A 25,322-nucleotide genomic window follows, 5' to 3' on the forward strand; every position below is an offset into this window, starting at 1 on the left:
AAATAAACATTTTGTATTGTAAATCCTCATTTGACTCAAACTCAGGAGCAGTTTCTATATGCTTCCATGTTCTTTCTCTGTTTCAATTAAAATGTTACTGTAATTGGATGAATCAACGCAATGTTTCAAATAGCGGTGTGTTGTTGCGAAAGACTGGTAGCATAATCATTGTCCTCATTACCCTTGCCATACCACGTTGAATGCAATGTGTGTGTGTGTATGTGTTGCTTGTTGCGTGCGGGCGCGCGCTTGCGTGAGTGCAATAGCCAACCCAACTGCGTGTCCCTGCCTGCTTCTGTGTGGTGTGTTTTTGGCTGTGTCCTTGCAACAGTAGAACGTATTTACTCGCAACTCTCCGCGGTCTTGCTGTCCCTTGCTCTGTGTGGCGCTATCCCCCGCTTCAAAGCATCTCCCGAGCGGTCCTCCGTATAGCCCATTCAACCGATTCTCCGCAGTGCTGAAATAGAGAGTGAGTGAAAGGAGGGTGGCGAGAGAGGGAGAGAGACAGAGAGCGAGAGAGAGAGAGAGAGAGAGAGAGAGAGAGAGAGAGAGGGGGGCGATACGGGGAAATACACGAGAGAGAGTCAGAGAGAGTGAGAGTGTGGGGGGGAGTTGGCAAAAGGAAAACTGCACAATCCGCCAAGGCTCCCTAGCGCGCGGATCTTTCGACGGCTGCACCATTCATTTGGACGGTCGGAAAGAGTGAGTAGTGCCTGTTGCTTGTGTCATCATTGCGCTATACAAATGACCATTCATTTCATAAACCGTGTTGAAAAATTTCTCATCATACATCATCATAGTTTTCATTTTGGGTTATAGCAGTTCACACGTTTCGTGGTGATGTCCGTCTGTCAGTGTGTTGTGGGCTACAGTCAGTCTGTCTGTAACATTTGCTGCATCTATTTAGCCTAGCTGAATACACACAAGAAATGCATGCAACTGACATTTGGGTTTGAAATTCTGAAAAAGCAGTCTGTCATTGTATAATATACTGCCTTGGGTCGCGCTCTCTCTCTCTCTCTCTCTCTCTCTCTCTCTCTCTCTCTCTCTCTCTCTCTCTCTCTCTCTCTCTCTCTCTCTCGCTCTCTCTCTCTCTCTCTCTCTCTCTCTCGCTCCCCACAAGATGTGCGTGTGGCAGGCTCTGAGAATGTTATCTTTATGAATATTTCCTTCCCATGACATGCCTTGATGATTAGAATAATTTGCGTGTAGCATTTGCCACTGGTGAGCGTTGTTCATTGTAGTGCAACAGCGCACTGTAGTGTGTGGTAAAGCTCCATGTGGAAGTATGAAGAGAGGGGGATCACGACAATTTTGATATGTAGTTTGTATGGGAGACAAAAAGTAATGCCTGTTACTTGGGGAAACCTGAGGGGAAGATGATGGTATATAATGTGTGCTGCAGTAGCCTAGTTGTTCTGTATCTGGGTCCATGTGCATGTTTAAAAGTGTGTGTGTGTCGAGTTTTTGATGGGGGGTGTGACAGGAGGAAAGAGAAGGAGAGGAGGAGAGAAGGAGAGGAGGAGAGCTAGAGAGTGGGAAAATAGTGTGGCTCTGGGTGTCCAATTTAAATGCGTGGATGTTATCCCTGTCTCTTTCAGTCAGTCTTAATAGCCTTCAATGCCAGACATGGCTGTCTATAGATCATGGATGTATTTGTGAATGGTGGTTGGTGCCTGTAACCGTATGAATAGTTGGCTTTGAACAGGTATGTGGCACTCCTACGTGTGTAGGCTCAGTCAGAGCTCTTGGATTTGCCTACATTTTTTGGGCCAAGGTCTTTCCCTAGACATATCTTCCCTCTCTCTCTCTCTCTCCCCCCCTCCTCCTTCTCTCCCAATCTCTCTCTCTCTCTTTCCCTCTCTCGCTCTCTCCATCTCTCTCCCCCTACAGTTTATATTCCCTAATTGAGCACATTTGATGTTCGTTATCTCTGTATCATTCATGGATTCCAATGTACCTCACTCTGTACATTACTGTGCTTTTCATGTACTTTCTCCTGTGCGTGGTTCTTCTCATTCAAGAAGCTGATGTCAGACCTACTGTCCCATCCCTGCTTTAAATACTGCATTCTTCATGCCAGTTGGACGAGCCTGCTGACAGTGGAACATATTGCCACCTCAACAGAAAACTACACCCCTCCTGAGCCTTCATTGGCCGCTTAGCTGGGAATACCATCTGTGGGGCTGGTCCCGGTGCCTTGGGAGTTGTAGTTTCTGTACCACTCAGCAGTTGTCTTGGTCCACTTGACCCATGATCGCTCCAAATTGCCTCCTCCAGCCATCCCTTCTTTCCCTTCCTCTTTCCATCATACTGTACTATGATGTTTAATGCAATGCTGTTCTAGGGAGACAATGCACAATGAATCTGCTACATTTCATTGAGAGAACCCTAGTCCCATTTGACTGTACCTAAGATGTATGTCATAACACCTGTTTTACATGGTCATAACACACTCATTAGAATTACGAGACCTGTCATAACACGTTATGATGGTTAATGTGAAGTTACATCATTGTCATGGCACGTGGGACATTTTCAACACCAATGTTTTCATGCAGGCTGACATTGGATTCGCTACTAATGACCTATCATGACATGTTAAGATAATGGATCATGCTATTCTTATGACAGCCCTATATGCCCTATATGCTACGTGCTGCAGGGTACAATACCTCAAGTAAACAGCCTATTCCCAGAATGACTCCATTCCTCACTGGTGGAAGGTCTTAATTAATCAAACATATTAATATTATGACATACTTATTAACACCTGTATATTAATGACCCAACATTACGGCCTTAATTAATAAACCTATCTAATTAATTAAGTGTGAAGTTTGTTATTCAAGCTACAAAAAGGAGCTGACCCAGTACAGTAGCGTGCTTGGACCCATATATGAGACTATAGGCTAGTAGTGTCCTTGGTTTTACACTATCTAGTTTTCTGGTATTTCAGCACCTCACTCGTGGACAGCTCCACAAGCTAACCATAACCTCAAACATATTCCCCCTTAGCCAGCCTCTCTCTCTCTCTCTCTCTCTCTCTCTCTCTCTCTCTCTCTCTCTCTCTCTCTCTCTCTCTCTCTCTCTCTCTCTCTCTCTCTCTCTCTCTCTCAACTCTTAGTTTTATGCCATCTATTATTCTGTTATTTCAGCACCATACTAGTGGACAGATCCACACTCTCACTGACCTCAAACATTATTCCCTTGAAGCCTCTCTCTATTTCTCTCTCTCTCCAAACTCTCCCTCTACTGATCCCTTCATTTATTTATCCCTTCCCCCTTCATGCTATAACATAAAGCACCATTCACTATTCATCCCCCCCATTCATGTGGAATTCATTACATTTGCTCCCAGAGACCTAAGCTCTCCCAGTCCCAACACAAAATGGTGGAGCCTAGAGCGGGGACGATAAACTGAAATTATCGACACTGACCATACCGATCACTTATTGCAGGCATTTTGCTGATATCGTTCATTGCGATAAGGAGCCTATACTAGAGAAAAGTGAAGTTTAACATGAAATAACTGCTAATATTGGTGATTGTTAATGGGACAATTGATGGATACAACCATCAAACTAGTAATAGTAGTTTAAAGGATAATTGTGGTGCAGATTAATGTTATAAACGTATCATTCTATTTATCGCTATCGCATCAATTTAGGCAATTTATCGCAATATGGATTAATGTCCAAAACACCCAGCTCTAGTGGAGCCTAGCTGAGGCTGCAGCATGGGAATTGTGGTTTATTCTGTAGGCTTTAACTACAAAAGGGAATCTCATCCACCCCAATGCCCCATCTTAGAGAAACATAGGTCACTGAAACCCAGTGTGTTTCAAGGGAATTGTTCTTTCTCATATCTTTCCTCGTTTCAAAATGTGAGAGCACATAATGAATGATCCATGAGGGATTGACCCTGTCCACGATCCATGCCTCTTACTCTTTATTTTTTCCATCCATAATGCCAGATGGTATCTATTACCCTTTCCACACATTGTGCCGACCCGAACCAAACTATGCAGGCTTGGAAATCTTATTTTTTACATTGCCCTTTTCAGAACGGTTCCAACAACTATATATACTGTAGGTTGGTTTTGCTTGGCTCGGTTGCCCCTAAATCTAAAGGGAATTGGACATTTTACTACAAATTGTCGTAGTATCTGTTTGAGACTGGTGTTTTCCCTCTCTCTGGCTGCCATGTCTAGCACTCACAGTCAACATTGTTTATACAGAAGAAGCCTCTTCTCAGCTCCCATTCAAATTCGACAGAGTGCCTCATCTTCACATTCTGTTTGACCTTGCAGACACAAGTATGTGTCATACACAACTACTGAGCACAACAGATGCTAACTGTTGCACCTCCTTACCACCTCCTCCTCAATCCCATCAGCGGTGGTGGCCTTGAGGGAATCTTGACACGTACACAGTCCCCCCTTTACCCTTGGTCACTCTCTTCTTGAGGTGACAATGTTTATTCAATGACTTTCTGAAGGTCTGGGTAGACTGGATTCACGCGAGGGAGGCAGGACGGAGCTGCTTTTTACCATATCAAATATTTGTAACTGGTGAGTCATCATGAGTGAGAAAAATCCATTGTGACATTGCTGAATGTGCAGTGCTGCATCTCAAATCAGTGATGAGGTCATTCGTTCGGCACCACAGTCGCTCTCCTCCTCTCCTCCTCTCCTCTCCTCCTCTCCTCCTCCTCTCCTCCTCTCCTCTCCTCCTCTCCTCCTCTCCTCCTCTCCTCCTCTCCTCCTCTCCTCTCCTAGCCTACCCACTGCGCACAGATGTCAATTCAACGTCTATTCCACGTTGGTTCAATGTAATTTCGTTGAAATGATGTGGAAACAACGTTGATTCAACCAGTGTGTGCCCAGTGGGTAGTTAAACCAGACTGACTGCTGCATTCACCGTGGAGTGCAGCATTCAGCTTGGTTTAACCAGGTTAGTATTTACCGGATATGTACCAGTAGTCATTTTGCTCAACACTAGAGTGGTTCCTCTACTGTAAATTTGTCTATGTTGAGTTATTCTGATGAGTAAACCCACCAGGGTAGAGGTCAACTCCATTTCAACCAGGGTTTCCATTCATCTGCTGAATTAGCTGAACTGAAATAGACTCGACCCCAAACCTCACCTCTGTTCAAACCTCACCTCTGTTCAAACCTCACCTCTGTTCAAACCTCACTTCTGTTCAAACCTCACCTCTGTTCAAACCTCACCTCTGTTCAAACCTCACCTCTGTTCAAACCTCACCTCTGTTCAAACCTCACCTGTCCTCTCACCTCCTCTCTCCTTCTTATCCTCTCTCCTCTCTTCCTCAGATGAGCATGTTCAGCACGCGGGCACTCACACTCCTGTCCTCTGTGTTTGGGGCGTGCGGCCTGCTCCTGGTTGGCGTGGCTGTGTCCACAGACTACTGGCTGCTGATGGAAGAGGGTGTCATTCTGCAGCAGAACCAGAGCATGGAGGTCAGGATGGCCCTGCACTCCGGCATGTGGAGGGTCTGCTTCGTGGCAGGTATACTGGAATAGACACATTTAGTTTATATGTACAGAAGCATGCATAAACGTATTGTACACATATTTCCACATAATGCTTTGTGGCAGGTTTTGTGTGAGGAAAGCAATACGCAATAAGCAAAAACATCTACACGTACCTTACTGTAATGCTTTGTGGGAGGTACTGGAATAAACATAGGCTATATTTCAAATTTCATTCTGTCACACACACACACAAACATATGCACATGTTTTATTGTTACCCCATTGTCTTACGTCAGATCGCGCCACTCATACGTGGCGCTCGTCCCTCAACGGCTGTCACTAGTTTCCACAGCCACACAGTCAAAATTGTCTATATAGTAAAAATTAATTAAAACAAAAATGAACTTTTTGGTCTTAATTTAAGGTTAGGTTTAGGCATAATGTTAGAAGTGTGGTTAAGGTTAGGGTTAAGGTTAGGGATAGGTTTAAAATCTGATTTTAAATGGAGTGTAGCACCTATTTCTCAATGCCAGAAAGACATACACTGAGTGTACAAAACATTAGGAGCTCTTTCCATGACATAGACTGACCAGGTGAGTCCAGGTGAAAGCTATGATCCCTTAGCTTGATGTCACTTGTTAAATCCATTTCAATCAGTGTAGATGAAGGGGAGTAGACAGGTTAAAGAAGGATTTTTAAGCGTTGAGACAATTAAGACATGGATTGTGTATGTGTGCCATTCAGCGGGTGAATGGGCAAGACAAAAGATTTAAGTGCCTTTGGACGAGGTATGGTAGTAGGTGCCAGGCGCACCGGTTTGATTCAAGAACTGCAGCGCTGCTGGGTTTTTCATGCTCAACAGTTTCCTGTGTGTATCAAGAATGGTCCACCACCCAAAGGACATCCAGCCAACTTGACACAACTGTGGGAAGCATTTGAGTCAACATGGGCCAGCATCCCTGTGGAATGCTTTCGACACCTTGTAGAGTCCATGCCCAGATGAAATGAGGCTGTTCTGAGTGCAAAAGGGGGTGCAACTCAATATTGGGAAGGTGTTCCTAATGTTTTGTACACTCAGTGTAACAAACCCTGAGTTTTTCCTGGTCAGGTCTCCATGTCAGGAAGAACTCCTGGCCCAACACTATGCCATGCCTACGTGCCAAATAAGGCATTAAGAATATGGAGAGGCCCACAATTATGCTGTTCTCTGATTGGTTCCTGGGCAGTTGTTTAAATCAAGGTCTACATTCAGTGTTGTTTTTCTCACATTATCATGAAGACTGCTGGAAGAGCGTTTCAAATGTCAAAACACCAAATCCTGTTTATCTTTAGGTGCCTTACTATCCTCAATACAATGTGAGAGACTGATGAAACACTCAGGTATTAGGATATATATACTTATATTGTGTATTTAAAGAGTAATACACTGAGTATACAAAACATTAAGAACTCATTCTCTTTGGAATGCTTTAAACACATTGTAGAGTCAATGCCCCAACCAATTGAGGCTGTTCTGAGGGCAAAAGGGGATGTAACTCAATATTAGGAATGTGTTCCTAATGTTTTGTATACTCAGTGTATAATTAAGTGATAATGCCTGAGAAGCCAGTGTTTGGAGGATATATTGGCATGGGTGTTGTTAGGCCCGAGACGAAGAATAGTAACTTAGAGCACCCAAAGAAAACTCAAATTACAAACTCTTAAATCAATTGTTATAGTATTGTAATGTTGTTCTAAAAGTTGGGTTTGAGGTTTTCTCCAAATCAGATCAGTGAATGAAAAACGTTGTAAAAAGTGGGCTAAATATGTGAGAATGAGGTGGGCGAATTGGGCGTGCATTATCACCCGAACATTATCACGGGCTTCAGTGAGCATGGAAGTGAACCGGGTAAGTGAAAGAGATACTGTACCTCTATGCTAACGTTAGCTAGCTATAGAGCTACTGCATTTAGCTCACGTCTTCCATCTAAATAACACTGATAAAACTAACCAAATGTTAACATGTCTGCCAGCTGTTGGTAGCTAACTACTGGTGCTATCATACTATACATAGTACAAGCCTACGGGAAAGAGTAGTTTTGGCAGCTTTTACTGTATAGAGCTCTATGGCTGTGGCCGAAACTATGTGCGTGGACGGCTTGTCAGATGGATCCACGCGGGTTGATGCGACACCTCCAGCAGAATTTTATACTGACATCTGCATGGGCTAAGGCAGTGGTCTGCAAGGTTTTCCTAGTCAATCGCCAAACATTTCTGTAAAAAGCCCAACGATAGCCTTGCGTTCCTATTTTTGTATTTGTTTCGCGTCGTTTGCGCTAGAGGCACGTGATTCAGCTGCCCTGCATTTTGAACCATTTCATTGCTTCTGAAGGTACAACTCCACCTACCTGGCAGGCACTGAGACAAAATGAAGTGCACCGATAGGCCTACCACTGGCCAAACAGATAGCTCTGATCACCGTGTCTGCAGTATATACTGTGCGTCATTGGTCTGCAGCTTTCACGAGCCCACAGCGAAGTTGATAGCCAACTCTACTGTGTGAGATTTCAAATCTTTAAAAAACATGACTAGAGAGAAATTGTCAACGAATACAGCAAAGAGCTGCTGTTTTTATGAGTGAGTTCATTACATTTACATTTAAATTCATGTTTAAGATTGCATTCAGCACTGTCAGCTTTAATATTGCAGATAGATTGTGGCTTCCATCAATGTAATTGTTTGCATCATTTCCAGTCCCCCATATATTTTTTTGTAAATACATAAAGTATATATTTTTGGTAATATATTTTCCTTGATTATTTTTCCCTAACCCTACCGTCCCTCCCCTAATTGGAGTAAACTAATTGACAACTACTCTTAGGCTTCTACTTCCAGCTTATACATACTATATACATTTTACGGACACAGTATAGTTTACAATAGTTATATTTTGTTTGTTTTTAGTCCCATCCTTCAGCTCCACTCAACCCCTCCCATCTATCTCTGAACACCATCCAGTTCTGATTTCTATTTGCCATATATTTTTCAACTGTGCTGTGATGTTTCACAAAAGTTCTGAACCTTTCTAGTCTCATAGATTCTACATATTGTAAAATAAAGATAAAGATTTTGGCTAAGAGTATTGTTATATTATTAATTGATTGACTATGACTTTTTAAATCCCCTAGCAGTGCTATTTGCAGAGTAGGCTCCAGTTAAATGTTGCATTTCTTCAGCCATTCCTGAACCTGCGACCAAAAACAAGCTACATCTGGACAGTTGTATCCCCCATATATATTAATAGCATTCTATTGGTTGCAAGAATTTTGTATAATAATTTAAATTGAAAAACTCTACGTTTTGAATCCAGTGTTTATGTGTACATCGAAAATCTCTTCCGAACTATTTTGCAATCTATATGGCACAGCTGTCCATTTTTTGGTCCTTAAATGAAACTGGTATACTTTTTTATTTATCACAATTTTCTTTAGCCAATTTTGGTCTTTAATGCAGGGCCGACAGACAAGTTCTACTTTCTCCCCCTTCCACTTGCCTCTTCCATTTTTGCGGTAATGCTGCAATTGGTTGTAATTTTGAGTAGAGCAGACATTTCCATATATAGTTGAAGTCGGAAGTTTACATACACCTTAGCCAAATACATTTAAACTCAGTTTTTCACAATTCCTGACATTTAATCCTAATAAAAATTCCCTGTCTTAGGTCAGTTAGGATCGCCACTTTATTTTAAGAATGTGAAATGTCAGAATAATAGTTGAGAGAATGATTTATTTCAGCTTTTATTTATTTCATCACATTCCTAGTGGGTCAGAAGTTTACATACACTCAATTAGTATTTGGTAGCATTGCCTTTAAATTGTTTAACTTGGGTCAAACGTTTCGCGTAGCCTTCCACAAGCTTCCCACAATAAGTTGGGTGAATTTTGGCCCATTCCTCCTGACAGAGCTGGTGATACTGAGTCAGGTTTGTAGGCCTCCTCGCACACGCTTTTTCAGTTCTGTCCACAAATGTTCTATGGGATTGAGGTCAGGGCTTTGTGATGGCCACTCCAATACCTTGACTTTGTTGTCCTAAAGCCATTTTGCCACAACTTTGGAAGTATGCTTGGGGTCATTGTCCATTTGGAAGACCCATTTGTGACCAAGCTTTAACTTCCTGACTGATGTCTTGAGATGTTGCTTCAATATATCCACATAATTTTACTTCCCCTGATGCCATCTATTTTGTGAAGTGCACCAGTCCCTCCTGCAGCAAAGCACCCCCACAGCATGATGCTGCCACCCCCGTGCTTCACGGTTGAGATGGTGTTCTTTGGCTTGCAAGTGACCCCCTTTTTCCTCCAAACATAACGATGGTCATTATGGCCAAACAGTTCTATTTTTGTTTCATCAGACCAGAGGACATTTCTCCAAAAAGTACGATCTTTGTCCCCATGTGCAGTTGCAAACCGTAGTCTGGCTTTTTTATGGCGGTTTTGAGCAGTGGCTTCTTCCTTGCTGAGCGGCCTTTCAGGTTATGTCGATATAGGACTTGTTTTACTGTGGATATAGATACTTTTGTACCTGTTTCCTCCAGCATCTTCACAAGGTCCTTTGCTGTTGTTCTGGGATTGATTTGCACTTTTCGCACCAAAGTACGTTCATCTCTAGGAGACAGAACGCGTCTCCTTCCTGAGCGGTATGACGGCTGCGTGGTCCCATGGTGTTTATACTTGCGTACTATTGTTTGTACAGATGAACGTGGTACCTTCAGGCATTTGGAAATTGCTCCCAAGGATGAACCAGACTTGTGGAGGTCTACAAATTGTATTTCTGAGGTCTTGGCTGATTTCGTTTGATTTTCCCATGATGTCAAGCAAAGAGGCACTGAGTTTGAAGGTAGGCCTTGAAATACATCCACAGGTACACCTCCAATTGACTCAAATGATGTCAATTAGCCTATCAGAAGCTTCTAAAGCCATGACATCATTTTCTGGAATTCTCCAAGCTGTTTAAAGGCACAGTCAATTTAGTGTATGTAAACTTCTGATCCACTGGAATTGTGATACAGTGAATTATAAGTGAAATAATCTGTCTGTAAACAATTGTTGGAAAAATTACTTGTGTCATGCACAAAGTAGATATCCTAACCGACTTGCCAAAACTATAGTTTGTTAACAAGACATTTGTGGAGTGGTTGAAAAACAAGTTTTAATGACTCCAACCTAAGTGTATGTAAACTTCCGACTTCAACTGTATGTTTGTTAGATGCATGTGTGACATAACTCCACCAGTCCTATTTATGATATCATTTACAAAGATTATATCTATTAATTTTTTATATTTTTTATATCTATTTTATAATTCAATTAGTATAATCAATTAGTATAATTGAGTTTAACCATAATATTTGTTGTAATATTTGTTCTGTCGTTTCTGGTAGATTAAACTGAAATTGCAACCAACTTTCTATGGCTTGTTTTAAAAATAGCAATATTTTGGAGATTATTTCATTTTCTAATAACCGAAAGTGAGAGGTTGTAATCTGAATAAAGGGAAAAAGGCCATTCTTGAACATGGGGTGAGACATTCTTACTAATCTGCTAGAGAACCAGTTCGGATTTAAGTATGATTTTTGAATGACTGAAGCCTTTAGTGAGAGGTCTAATATTTAATAATTTCTGCCCTCCGAATTCATATTCATTATATACATAGGCCCGTTTAATTTTGTCTGGCTTGCCGTTCCAAATAAAAGTGAATATTTTTTGCTCATATAATGTAAAAAACAAGTCGCTAGGTGTAGGCAAGGCCATAAGCAAATAGGTAAACTGGGATATGACTAAAGAGTTAATCAGGGTGATTTTTCCACAAATAGACAGGTATTTTCCTTTCCACAGTAGCAAGATCTTATCTATTTTTTCTAACTTTCTATTAAAAAGTATTGTAAGGAGATACAGTGGGGGGGAAAAGTATTTAGTCAGCCACCAATTGTGCAAGTTCTCCCACTTAAAAAGATGAGAGAGGCCTGTAATTTTCATCATAGGTACACGTCAACTATGACAGACAAAATGAGAAAAAAAAATCCAGAAAATCACATTGTTGGATTTTGTATTACATTTACATTTTACATTTTAGTCATTTAGCAGACGCTCTTATCCAGAGCGACTTACAGGAGCAATTAGGGTTAAGTGCCTTGCTCAAGGGCACATCGACAGATTTTTCACCTAGTCGGCTCGGGGATTAGAACCAGCGACCTTTCGGTTACTGGCACAACGCTCTTAACCACTAAGTATTTGGTCAATAACAAAAGTTTCTCAATACTTTGTTATATACCCTTTGTTGGCAATGACACAGGTCAAACGTTTTCTGTAAGTCTTCACAAGGTTTTCACACACTGTTGCTGGATTTTTGGCCCATTCCTCCATGCAGATCTCCTCTAGAGCAGTGATGTTTTGTGGCTGTCGCTGGGCAACACGGACTTTCAACTCCCTCCAAAGATTTTCTATGGGGTTGAGATCTGGAGACTGGCTAGGCCACTCCAGGACCTTGAAATGCTTCTTACGAAGAAACTCTTTCATTGCCCGGGCGGTGTGTTTGGGATCATTGTCATGCTGAAAGACCCAGCCACGTTTCATCTTCAATGTCCTTGCTGATGGAAGGAGGTTTTCACTCAAAATCTCACGATACATGGCCCCATTCATTCTTTCCTTTACACGGATCAGTCGTCCTGGTCCCTTTGCAGAAAAACAGCCCCAAAGCATGATGTTTCCACCCCCATGCTTCACAGTAGGTATGGTGTTCTTTGGATGCAACTCAGCATTCTTTGTCCTCCAAACACGACGAGTTGAGTTTTTACCAAAATGTTCTATTTTGGTTTCATCTGACCATATGACATTCTCCCAATCCTCTTCTGGATCATCCAAATGCACTCTAGCAAACTTCAGACGGGCCTGGACATGTACTGGCTTAAGCAAGGGGACACGTCTGGCACTGCAGGATTTGAGTCCCTGGCGGCGTAGTGTGTTACTTATGGTAGGCTTTGTTACTTTGGTCCCAGCTCTCTGCAGGTCATTCACTAGGTCCCCCGTGTGGTTCTGGGATTTTTGCTCACCGTTCTTGTGATCATTTTGACCCCACGGGGTGAGATCTTGCGTGGAGCCCCAGATCGAGGGAGATTATCAGTTGTCTTGTATGTCTTCCATTTCCTAATAATTGCTCCCACAGTTGATTTCTTCAAACCAAGCTGCTTACCTATTGCAGATTCAGTCTTCCCAGCCTGGTGCAGGTCTACAATTTTGTTTCTGGTGTCCTTTGACAGCTCTTAGGTCTTGGCCATAGTGGAGTTTGGAGTGTGACTGTTTGAGGTTGTGGACAGGTGTCTTTTATACTGATAACAAGTTCAAACAGGTGCCATTAATACAGGTAACGAGTGGAGGACAGAGGAGCCTCTTAAAGAAGAAGTTACAGGTCTGTGAGAGCCAGAAATCTTGCTTGTTTGTAGGTGACCAAATACTTATTTTCCACCATAATTTGCTAATAAATTCATAAAAAATCCTACAATGTGATTTTCTGGAGAAAAAAATTCTCAATTTGTCTGTCATAGTTGACGTGTACCTATGATGAAAATTACAGGCCTATCATCTTTTTAAGTGGGAGAACTTGACTAAATCCTTTTTTCCCCACTGTAATTTCTTTATTTCGGGATATGAATACTGAGTATGTCCACTTCACCGTCAGACCATTTTATTGGTAAACTACACGATAATGTAAAAGTTGTATTTTATTGTGATCCAATATGTAATATAGTACACTTATCATAATTTGGTTGTTTATTTATTTGTATTTATTTATTTTATTTCACCTTTATTTAACCAGGTAAGCAAGTTGAGAACAAGTTCTCCTTTACAACTGCGACCTGGTCAAGATAAAGCAAAGCAGTGCGATAAAAACAACACAGAGTTACATATGGGGTAAACAAAACATAAAGTCAAAAATACAACAGAAAATATATATACAGTGTGTGCGAATGTAGTAAATTATGGAGGTAAGGCAATAAATAGGCCATAGTGCAAAATAGTTACAATTTCGTATTAACACTGGAATGATAGTTGTGCAAAAGATGATGTGCAAATAGAGATACTGGGGTGCAAATTAGCAAAATAAATAACAATATGGGGATGAGGTAGTTGGATGGGCTAATTACAGATGGGCTGTGTACAGGTGCAGTGATCGGTAAGCTGCTCTGACAACTGACGCCTAAAGTTAGTGAGGGAGATAAGAGTCTCCAGTTTCAGAGATTTTTGCAGTTCGTTCCTGTCATTGGCAGCAGAGAACTGGAAGGAATGGCGGCCAAAGGAGGTGTTGGCTTTGGGGATGACCAGTGAGATATACCTGCTAGAGCGCAGACTACGGGTGGGTGTTGCTATGGTGACCAGTGAGCTAAGATAAGACGGGGATTTGCCTAGCAGTGATTTATAGATGACCTGGAGCCAGTGGGTTTGGCGACGAATATGTAGTGAGGGCCAGCCAACAAGAGCGTACAGGTCACAATGGTGGGTAGTATATGGGGCTTTGGTGACAAAACGGATGGCACTGTGATAGACTACATCCAATTTGCTGAGTAGAGTGTTGGAGGCTATTTTGTAAATGACATTGCCGAAGTCAAGGATCGGTAGGATAGTCAGTTTTACGAGGGCATGTTTGGCAGCATGAGTGAAGGAGGCTTTGTTGCGAAATAGGAAGCCGATTCTAGATCTATCTTTTGATTGGAGATGCTTAATGTGAGTCTGGAAGGAGAGTTTACAGTCTAACCAGACACCTAGGTATTTGTAGTTGTCCACATACTCTAGGTCAGACCCACCGAGAGTAGTGATTCTAGTCGGGTGGGCGGGTGCAAGCAGCGTTCGGTTGAAGAGCATGCATTTAGTTTTATTAGTGTTTAAGAGCAGTTGGAGGCTACGGAAGGAGTGTTGTATGGCATTGAAGCTCGTTTGGAGGTTTGTTAACACAGTGTCCAATGAAGGGCCAGATGTATACAAAATGGTGTCGTCCGCATAGAGGTGGATCTGAGCGTCACCAGCAGCAAGAGCAACATCATTGATATACACAGAGAATAGAGTCGGCCCGAGAATTGAACCCTGTGGCACCCCCATAGAGACTGCCAGAGGTCCAGACAACAGGCCCTCTGATTTGATACATTGAACTCTATCTGAGAAGTAGTTGGTGAACCAGGCGAGGCAGTCATTCGAGAAACCAAGGCTATTTAGTCTGCCAATAAGAATGTGGTGGTTGACAGAGTCGAAAGCCTTGGCCAGGTTGATGAAGACGGCTGCGCAGTACTGTCTTTTATCGATCGCGGTTATAATATCGTTTAGGACCTTGAGCGTGGCTGAGGTGCACCCATGACCAGCTCGGAAACCGGATTGCATAGCGGAGAAGGTACGGTGGGATTCGAAATGGTCGGTGATCTGTTTGTTAACTTGGCTTTCAAAAACGTTTGAAAGGCAGGGCAGGATGGATATAGGTCTGTAACAGTTTGGATCTAGAGTGTCACCCCCTTTGAAGAGGGGGATGACCGCGGCAGCTTTCCAAACTCTGGGGATCTCAGACGTTACGAAAGAGAGGTTGAACAGGCTAGAAATAGGGGTTGCGACAATTTCGGTGGCTAATTTTAGAAAGAAAGGGTCCAGATTGTCTAGCCCAGCTGATTTGTAGGGTTCCAGATTTTTCAGCTCTTTCAGAACATCAGCTGTCTGAATTTGTGTAAAGGAGAAGCAGCGGAGGGTGCAGAGCTGGTGGCTGGGGTAGTGGTAGCCAGGTGGAAAGCATGGCCAGCCTTAGCAAAATGCTTGTTGAAATTCTTGATTATTGTAGATTTATCGGTGGTGACAGTGTTTCCTAGCCTCAGTGCAGTGGGCAGTTGGGAGGAGGTGCTCTTATTCTCCATGGACTTTACAGTGTCCCAAAACCTTTTGGAGTTAGTGCTACAGGATGCAAATTTCTGTTTGAAAAAGCTAGCCTTTGCTTTCCTAACTGATTGTGTATATTGGTTCCTGACTTCCCTGAAAAGTTGCATATCGCGAGGGGCTCTTCGATGCTAATGCAGTACACCACAGGATGTTTTTGTGCTGGTCAAGGGCAGTCAAGTCTGAGGAGAACCAGGGGCTATATCTGTTCTTAGTTCTGAATTTTTTGAATGGGGCATGCTAATTTAAGATTGAGAGGAAAGCACTTTTAAAGAACAACCAGGCATCCTCTACTGACGGAATGAGGTCAATATCCATCCAGGATACCCGGGCCAGGTCAATTAGAAAGGCCTGCTCGCTAAAGTGTTTTAGGGAGCGTTTGACAGTAATGAGGGGGGGTCGTTTGACCGCGGACCCATTACGGATGCAGGCAATAAGGCAGTGATCGCTGAGATCCTGGTTGAAGACAGCGGAGGTGTATTTAGAGGGTAAATTTGTCAGGATTATATCTATGAGGGTGCCCATGTTTACAGATTTTGGGTTGTACCTGGTAGGTTCGTTGATCATTTGTGTGAGATTGAGGGCATCTAGTTTAGATTGTAGGTTGGCGGGGTGTTAAGCATATCCCAGTTTAGGTCACCAAGCAGTACGAACTCTGAGGATAGATGGGGGGCAATCAGTTCAAATATGGTGTCCAGGGAACAGCTCGGGCTGAGGGGGGTCTGTAGCAAGCGGCAACAGTGAGAGACATATTTCTGGAAAGGTGGATATTTTGAAGTAGAAGCTCAAACTGTTTGGGCACAGACCTGGATAGTATGATAGAGCTCTGCAGGCTATCTCTACAGTAGATTGCAACCCCACCCCCTTTGGCAGTTCTATCGAGACGGAAAATGTTGTAGTTGGGGATGGACATTTCTGCATTTTTGGTGGCCTTCCTAAGCCAGGATTCAGACACTGCTAGAACATCAGGGTTGGCGGAGTGTGCTAATGCAGTGAATAACTCAAACTTAGGGAGGAGGCTTCGGATGTTAACGTGCAAGAAACCAAGGCTTTTACGGTTACAGAAGTCAACAAATGATAACGCCTGGGGAGTAGGAGTGATACTGGGAGCTACAGGGCCTGGGTTAACCTCTACATCACCAGAGGAACAGAGGAGGAGTAGAATAAGGATACGGCTAAAGGCTTTAAGAACTGGTCTTCTAGTGCGTTGGGTACAGAGAAAAAAAGGGGCAGATTTCCGGGCGTTGTAGAATAGATTCAGGGCATTATGTACAGACAAGAATATGGAAGGATATGTGTACAGTGGAGGTAAACCTAAGCGTTGGGTAACGATGAAAGAGATAGCATCACTGGAGGCACCGATTGAGTCGGTCTCCGCGTGTATGGGGGGTGGGACAAAGGAGCTGTCTAAGGCAGGTTGAGCTGGGCTGGGGGCTCTACAGTGAAATAGTATAATAAGAAATAACCGAAACAGCAATAAGCAAGGCATATTGACATGGGAGAGAGGCATAAAGCAATCACAGGTGTTATTCGAGAGAGCTAAGACAACAGCTGGTAATGCCGACAAAGTTTGGGCTGAGGCTAAACATAAACAGGATGCGGTACCGTATAAAGGAACAGTCCAGCAGGCATCAGCTGTATAGCTGAGTTATCATAAGGTCCGGTGAACAGCAATAGGAGAGTTCGGAGGTAGTTCGGGGGCTGCTACAGCACTGGCGAGCAAGAGGCCCGGCTTGCGTGTGCTAGCGGGCCGGGGCTAGCAGATGGATCTTCGTGGTCGACGTCGTAACGGGAAGCGTGTTGAAACCACATCAGACGATTTCATCGACAAACCAGTCGTGTTGGATCGGCGGGGCTCCGTGTCAACACTAGGAGGTCCCGTCCGGTTGACAGAGAGGTAGATAGCCGGGAGATGGGCCTGGCTCGAGGCTAGCTCAAGGCTAACTGCTGCTTGCTAAGGTAATCCAGAGAGGTTAGAAAAAGTATTTAGATAGTCTATGAGGCTGTGGAGGGATCCAAATTGTGGATTTAAAAGAAAACATGAATTATCAGCGTACAATGACACCTTTGTTTCTAAGCCCTGGATTTCTAGCCCCTTGATATTATTGTTGGATCTGATTTGAATAGCTAACACTTCGATGGCCATAATAGATAGATTTGCGAATAGTGGACAACCTTGTTTTACTCCTCTTGACAGTTTATAACTTTATGAGAAGTAGCCATTATTTACTATTTTACACCTAGGGTTACTATACATAACTTTAACCAATTGTATAAGAGATTCTCCAAAATTGAAATATTCCAGGCATTTATATCTCAATTCCAGTCGTACTTTATCAAAAGCCGTTTCAAAGTCAGCTATGAATACCAGACCTTGTTTCCCAGATTTTTCATAGTGTTTTATTGTTTCCAGTACTTGTCTTATATTATCTCCAATGTATCGTCCATGTAAAAAAAACTATCTGATTAGGATGAATAATATCCGACAATACCTTTTTAATTGTAAGCGCTATGCACTTTGCTAGAATTTTTGCATCACAACACTGAAGTGTAAGGGGCCTCCAATTTTTTTAAGGGACTGGATCTTTATATTTACCACTTGTGTCCTGTTTCAATAATAATGAAATCAGACCTTCTTGTTGACTATCTGATCATCTACCATTTTTATATGAGTGGTTAAAACATGCAAATAACGGTCCTCTGAGTACATCAAAAAAGGTTTGGTGCACTTCAACTGGTATGCCATCCAGCCCCGGAGTTTTCCCGAACTTAAAGGCTTTAATTGCATCAAGAAGTTCCTCTTCTGTAATTTGGCCTTCACATTAGTATTTCTGTACAGCTGTTAATTTGTTTCATTATTAATAGGAAAATAATCCTTACAACAGTGCTAATTTGTAAATCGGGAGGTGCCGGAACAAAAAGTGAGCGCGAGAGGGGGGTGAGGGAGTTCAGAGGTACCCCAAAATATCCCCTTTATAATAAAGCATGGCATGCATATGATCCCATTAGCGTAATGCCATAGAGCAGTAGAGTAGAGGCACTTACAGAAGTTGCACACATGGGGTCCGGGAAAAATGTGGCTTTTTATAAATGCATTTCATGCAATTCTACGTCATTTGGCAGAATCTTTGGCAGAATATTTTTTAATACCGCACAAATGATCGAAATGGCAGGATACTTTGACACTGACAAACGGAGAATTTGAGATCAATAAAAACGACCTTGTCTTGAATCCATCAATATCCTAGGCCTAGGTGTGTGGAGACTCATATTGTAGACTGCAATATGAGGAGGAAATGATAGTCCTAAAAATACTTTCCAGTTTCACTGACTTACCCAATGATGCGCAGCTCACTCGCCAAAAGCCTATCTCTCTCTTGTTTTACTTTTTTAAACAATATTTGAAAGTTGATCAAATATTTTGGTAGCCTAAAGCATAGTCTTCTCTTTTCAGCAGTAGCCATTTGCTTTCCAACCTGTGTTTTCCCTCGATTGCATTTTAAATATTGCGAAAGGCCTGTTTTGTCTGCATGCTGTTTGTTAACTGACAGATTTGCCGCGCGTTCCGGACTGTAGCCTATTCCTTGTTATTGGGCTACAATCCACAGCTACGCTGTTTTTAAAAGAAGCTATTTATCCTCTGTGGCTAAATGATAGGCCTTCTCATGGTGTAGTAGGCTATTCTGAAGGATTTCATTACTTTCTGAACAGACAGCAGTAATTCTATAACTTTGGCAAATGTATTTCAATTTATTAGGGGTGCTGCAGTTCCTTGATTCTATGATTCTATAAGGAAATAAATGATGTGCAACGCTGGAGAGATGAGAGTTGCAGGCTCATGTCTATCAGAGCAGAGAGGGAGAGATCATAGAATGTGAATCTCATTTTAGTTATGTAAGAGATACAGGCGCGCCTCTCACACAACCACCGCCACCGGTTGGTCTCACACATAGGCCTACAGCAGGTTACAATGTTGCGCAAACCATATTTGGCCCAACCCGAATCAACTCGTTGAAAATTAGGCCTGTGCGGAAAATCTACTTTTTAACATTACGTTTTTTTGTGGGGGCAGGAGAATTAATGAAGAGTCAACTCGAATGAACTTTAATCGCTTTAACTATAATTTTTACATTACAAAAAGTGACAATTATTCATGCCACGAGAGTTACCGGATCTGGCCAAATAGGTTCCCAAACAAAACAGTCCAAAACCGAGAGCACTGATTTAACACTTTTATAAGCTATAAAACGCCCTCACCATATCCACTCGCGCTACAAAGTGTATCGATTGACCTGGGTTGTTATTGTTATCAGCTTGTGTCTATTTAATATCGAGGAATATTTCACGTTCTCTGGTCAGACGAGTAACAACATGAATCGGTGCTTGAGTCAGAAATAATGAAGTGCGAATCGAGTTTTGCCATCAGCTCAAAGACGGTGTCCCCTTTTTGGTCAATCAGCAGCACTCAGCGGAGCTCTCTCTCTCTCTCTCTCTCTCTCTCTCTCTCTCTCTCTCTCTCTCTCTCTCTCTCTCTCTCTCTCTCTACTGAGACTAACCAACAGATGCAGGCACCATCAGTCCAGTAAAGAAAACAATTATATATTACCAGTGTGATCATATACAATGCCTTCGGAAAGTATCCAGACCCCTTGACTTTTTTCACATTTTGATAGGTTACAGCCTTATTCTAAAATTCCTCATCAATACCCCATAATGACAAAGCAAAAACAGATTTTTAGAAATATTTGCTAATTTATCATTTAAAATGATCAATTGAAACAGCATGCACCTGAGCTCAATTTCGAGTCTCATAGCAAAATGTCTGAATACTTATGTAAATAAGGTATTTCCGGTTTTTATTTTTTAATACATGTGCAAAAATGTTCCTAATTTATGCCACCTGGGCCCACCGGTGTAAGTGCTAAACTGCTTACTGACTGTACACTGTAACGTTACTGCATGATTGTAGCGGGTTTACTAACACGTTAGTTCTATTAGCTATGTTGACTATGACGTTACTTTAGCCAATATGTTAAAAACAATGTAGGCTGTGTGGCGGTTATGATATGTTTGGCTGGGAAAAGTTTTTTTTCGCCTGGTCACATACAGCTGATGTGTTGTGCATTGAAGTCCACAAGCGAAGGGAAAAGGTGACAGGAGGAGAGCGCATAGATGCAAGAAGGAATACAAGTGGCTACTATGAAAGTGAACTGTGTTTACGCGTGATCAGGAGCGATTCTGTTGAAAAATGTTTCTTAAATGCAAGCAAACGGAATGAAACGGGGGATAAACATACCTCAATTTGTCCAGTAGAAACTATTGTTTGCAACTGTTAGACTAATGATTACACCCTAGATCAGCTAGATGCAGGCAAGAGTGTGCAAGGCAGTATTGAATGTGTCACTGTCTGTCACCTAAAAAATGTATCTCGACCTGTGTGCATCTACGTTGTAAACTTTCATTCATAGGCTAGGTTGTAGCAACCTCATGATGGGGATAGGGAAAATGTGATTATCATGTAGTAGCCTAAACCTATCGCTGTTACATTGAACTGGGTGAATGGAATGTGAATGACAGTCATCCAATATGCTGTAATAGAAATAAGGCCATGCTCATAACAAATAATTATTGTCCTCCCACACTTTAAATTGCACCGACCGCCACTGCATATATTATCTATGTAGTGACATAATGCTAATGGCCGTTGTACTGTTACAAGTACCCTCAATGGCAATGGGCGTGGTGTGTAGTGGGCACAGCGTGTAGTGGTCACGGCGTGTAGTTACTGCAGTCCGAAGATAGATATTATTGGACAGATCAGTGCAGGCGGAATCAACGTGCTGTCTGACGTAGACAATGATTGTTACCCATGACTCAGAGGCTTCAGTCTGCTAAGGTTGAAGGGAACGCTTAAGGAAGAATGCACACACACACACACACACACACACACACGCTCCTCTAGCCAGGGTTATATTGGTGGCCCTCCAGGGGAATGGCGTTGTTTGTGCTGGTGCCTGGTACATAAGGTGAAAGGTGAAAGATGCTGCTGTCGTGTGAAATGTGGCTTTCCTCGCTGACTGTTCACCTCTGTGCCACTCTGATTAAGTGTCCAACTCTCTATCCAAATTCCAGGTTAATGACTTCCTCTCTATTCCACCCCAAGTGTCTCTTCTGCTCATCTCTCGCTGTCTCTCTCCCAGGACCTGAAAAGGGGAGATGTGTAGCATCAGAATACTTCACCACTGAAGCTGAGATAGATATCGTGACCGAAAACACTGCAAATATACTAAGTAAGTGATGATATCTGACAACAGCGAGAAACATGCAGGAAAAGAACCCCTGCATGTCATTGTGTCATTGCTTTATGCACCTAATGGCTCTACCCAGGAAACATGAGGCAAAATAGTTCCCAACCTCTTTTATTTACAACCTGTGTTGAACACCGCTGAAGTTCCCTTTTCTTTATTTAACAACTATTTGAATTATTCAAGATATGAAAACTTGGAAAACCTTATAAACCGTAGAACAGTGTGGCCCAAAAGTGGACTGTATAGACCACAATGGGATCTGACACACTAGGACAAAGGACATTACCTTTACTACAGTATATTGTTTTGTACAGCAGGCTGCAGGCATAACAACCTGTAGGGAATGATAAACTGATGCAGGAAATGTGCTCTTGGGAATGAATGTTACTTAATCATTATTTTATATGATTTCCTTTCTTCATGATTGACAAGTAAAACAATTGAGTTAGAATGGTGTATAACGTAACATAAAGCATTTATTGATGTGCAAAATTGCTCCCAACCCCAATTCAACCTCTGTAACTACTTCATAAAGACTTTATAGTCATGTAAGAAAGGAAGTGAAGCAGATTTTTTTCTGTATAATTCAAGACTTTCATTTATTTTTAATTTTTATTTAACCTTTCTTTATGTTACAAGGCAGGTTAATTAAAAGCAAATTATTATTTACAATGACGGTCTGGCAAGAGGCAAAAGGCCTCCTGTGGGGCACGGGGAGGGGATTAAAAGTGTAGGACAAGACAGACAACATACACTGAAGACACTTGGCAGAGCACACTACATCAGCAGACAGACAGTGGAAACAAAGCACACCATACTACATGATGAGAGACCTATGACAACAACACAACATGGCACAAACATTGTTAAGCCAGACAACAGCACGAGGCTAAAAATAGGCAGAGACAAAGCACATCACAACAATCGGAACATCACGATATGATAGGAGATCTATGGCAACAGCGCAAAACATTGTAGGAACAGGTAACAGCACGAGGGACAAAGTAGGCAGAAAGTTATAACAGACAAATGGGTAGCAAAGTATACCAGGATAACCCAGTTAGAAGAAAAAGACAAAGTGGCAGACTACAATACAAGTAACATAGCCCTACTGAATAGACACATAGACAAGGTAACAAACAATTGCAGCGCAAACAGACATAAAAAAGACACGTAGCCTTAGTTATTGTTTTGCATAACAGCTACAATATCACAGTTACAAATCATTCATACACTTATTGTATTTAACAGTTTAGACCATTCATATTTTGTTCCTCCGTGTGTTACATACAGTGCATGCATTTATTTATTAACGTAATTGTTTATAAATAGAGGACACGTGTAACGAAAGCTTTTTCCACTGAACGCTTCTTAATTTTTATTATCCCAGTGGGACACTGAAACTTTTGATTAAAACGATGTAAGAAATGTTGAATATTTTTACTATGTTTCATATTTTGTATATTTCATACATTTTTTAGTGTTGAACTTAACTCTCCCTCCTTATTTCAATATATTTTTCCATCTTCTGTCTTTCTCTTGACCTGTTTCCTTCACCAGAGATGGTACGGACGGCCACACCGTTCCCCATGGTTTCGCTGCTTTTCGTCTTCACCGCCTTCGTCATCAGTAACATCGGACACATCCGGCCCCAGCGCACCATCCTGGCCTTCATCTCTGGAATCTTCTTCATCCTCTCAGGTAAGGAGCCACATAAAAGTTTCCCATTGGCTGTTGTTTTAATGATGTTCAGTATTAAAGATACTTATTGGTTGATGAAAGCTGCCCATGGTATGTAAAGTAGGTTCTGTGCGATCTGGGTCTGGAACCCTCCTGATTGGTTTTTGATTTAGTGGCTTGGCTAACAGTTTATCCTGATTATCAGTTGTCTATAAGACGACATTCTATTTGGGAGTATTGCATATCTTGCTCACAGATGCTAGCCTAGCATGAGATGCTGCTGACAGAGAAGTTATGTGCCCATCTTGTCCTTATTACATGTCACTGACCCGCAGCAGTGAACGATTGCACAATTTCAGGTGAAAATTGAATATGTAATGCTTTTCTAGTAGTTAACTCGATGAAATGTATTTTCTGTTTATTATTTTCTACTTAGCCATTTACTTTATGTTCGTATTCTTATATTTTCTTATTTCGTATTGTTGTTGCATTGTCGAGAAGAAACCTGCAAGTAAGCCTTTCGTTGTACGGTGTATACCTTTTGTGTATCCTGTACATACGAATAATACAACTTGAAACTTGCTGGGCTGTGAGTTGAGAAAAAAAAGAAAGAAGGAAAGCTTTAAATATTGTAAAACCACGACAAATCAGATAATAGGTGTCAAAAACGACTTGAGAAATCGACCGGACTTGAGAAAATAATTAGTTTGTTGTTATTATTTACTCTGTTATTCTGAAGCCATTTTAACAAACTGACAGCTCTATAGTTGCTCTGCATGACATTATTCTCAATGTCTTTGTCCTATAAAAAATGTGGTTGCCATGGAATTTAATTTCGTTATCATTTCACAACACAAAATACATAACAATTCCTCGCAAACAAAATGTTTTCACACCCTGATTCAGGATCAGCTCTCCATACACCTTCTCCTAACCCAAACCATTCTGATAAAACAGAATGGACGACGCTTCAAACTGGCTCCGGTGCAGCCTGCCTTTCTTCAGAGAGGGACAGTGTTTTCTAGCACGCCCACGCAGAACGGCTGACTGCTGCTGAGAGGGAGGCAGGCGAGGCGAGGAGCTAACAGCAGCTAGCCACACAGCTCCCCCTGCTGACCCAGTAAGGGGATGTCAGGTCACTGGTTCCCAGGAGCTTCGGTCGCTGCTGCTGCTGCAGTTATTGCTGCCTGCTCGAGCCTGCTGCCTGAATCTCCTGCTGTTGTTGTTGTTGTGGTGCTGGTCAGGGCTGATTATGCAGTGGGGCTGCTGTGCTGGTTAATGGTGGAGGAGGATTTTAGGGTCAGAGACAGCAGCAGCCGAGGCTGGCTGGTGAAAAGCACTGACACATCCTTTAATTAGGTTTTCTTTCTCTTCCACCACTGCTCTTGTATGTTGTCCTTGTTTATCGCAGATTCACAGGCAGTGGTTGGAATTTGGTTTCCATTTAGAAAGTATAATGAGGCTCATTTATTCCAAATAATGAATAATGAAAATGTGGTTCAAGAGGAAGTTTTGAGGACCTTATTCAGTTATTTTATTGTTGTTTTTTAATGTGTCAGGGGAAATGTGCTCAAATGTTTGGCCATACGAGCTCTTTTCCGTGTGAAGGCAGAAACATATAGCAACAATGGTGGCTTTTGGAAGGCGAACTGAGAAAACGATTGAGATACTATGATTATTTGCAGAGGTGACACTAATTTAGCTAGTCTAGTGTAATACAGCTGTGGTAGTAGTAGTAGTAGCAATGGTTGGGCATTTGCAGTGTATCATAATCACGTTTTACTGTGTATAATTTATGATTCTTATTTTCATAAAATAATGTTCTAATAAAAGAACTACAACAATGGGTTGTCCCCAAGGCTGCTGTCTGTCTCCTATGCCCTTTGAGTAGACTAC

The 25,322-nt window shown here is 42.1% G+C and overlaps 1 protein-coding gene across 1 annotated transcript in view; it reads left to right on the forward strand.

The window, feature by feature from the left end:
- The first annotated feature begins 352 nt into the window (after window positions 1–352).
- Window positions 353–25,322, forward strand: part of LOC121585572 (voltage-dependent calcium channel gamma-7 subunit) — a 30,781-nt gene continuing 5,811 nt past the window's right edge. The window contains exons 1-4 of the mRNA XM_041901897.2: window positions 353–702; window positions 5,336–5,531; window positions 21,639–21,728; window positions 23,307–23,447. Of these exons, the coding sequence (XP_041757831.1) occupies window positions 5,336–5,531; window positions 21,639–21,728; window positions 23,307–23,447 (427 nt within the window). The 5' untranslated portion in view covers window positions 353–702. The remainder of the gene's footprint in view (window positions 703–5,335; window positions 5,532–21,638; window positions 21,729–23,306; window positions 23,448–25,322) is intronic.

The sequence above is a fragment of the Coregonus clupeaformis genome, chromosome 17 (genome assembly GCF_020615455.1).
Source record: "Coregonus clupeaformis isolate EN_2021a chromosome 17, ASM2061545v1, whole genome shotgun sequence".
Classification (NCBI taxonomy): domain Eukaryota; kingdom Metazoa; phylum Chordata; class Actinopteri; order Salmoniformes; family Salmonidae; genus Coregonus; species Coregonus clupeaformis.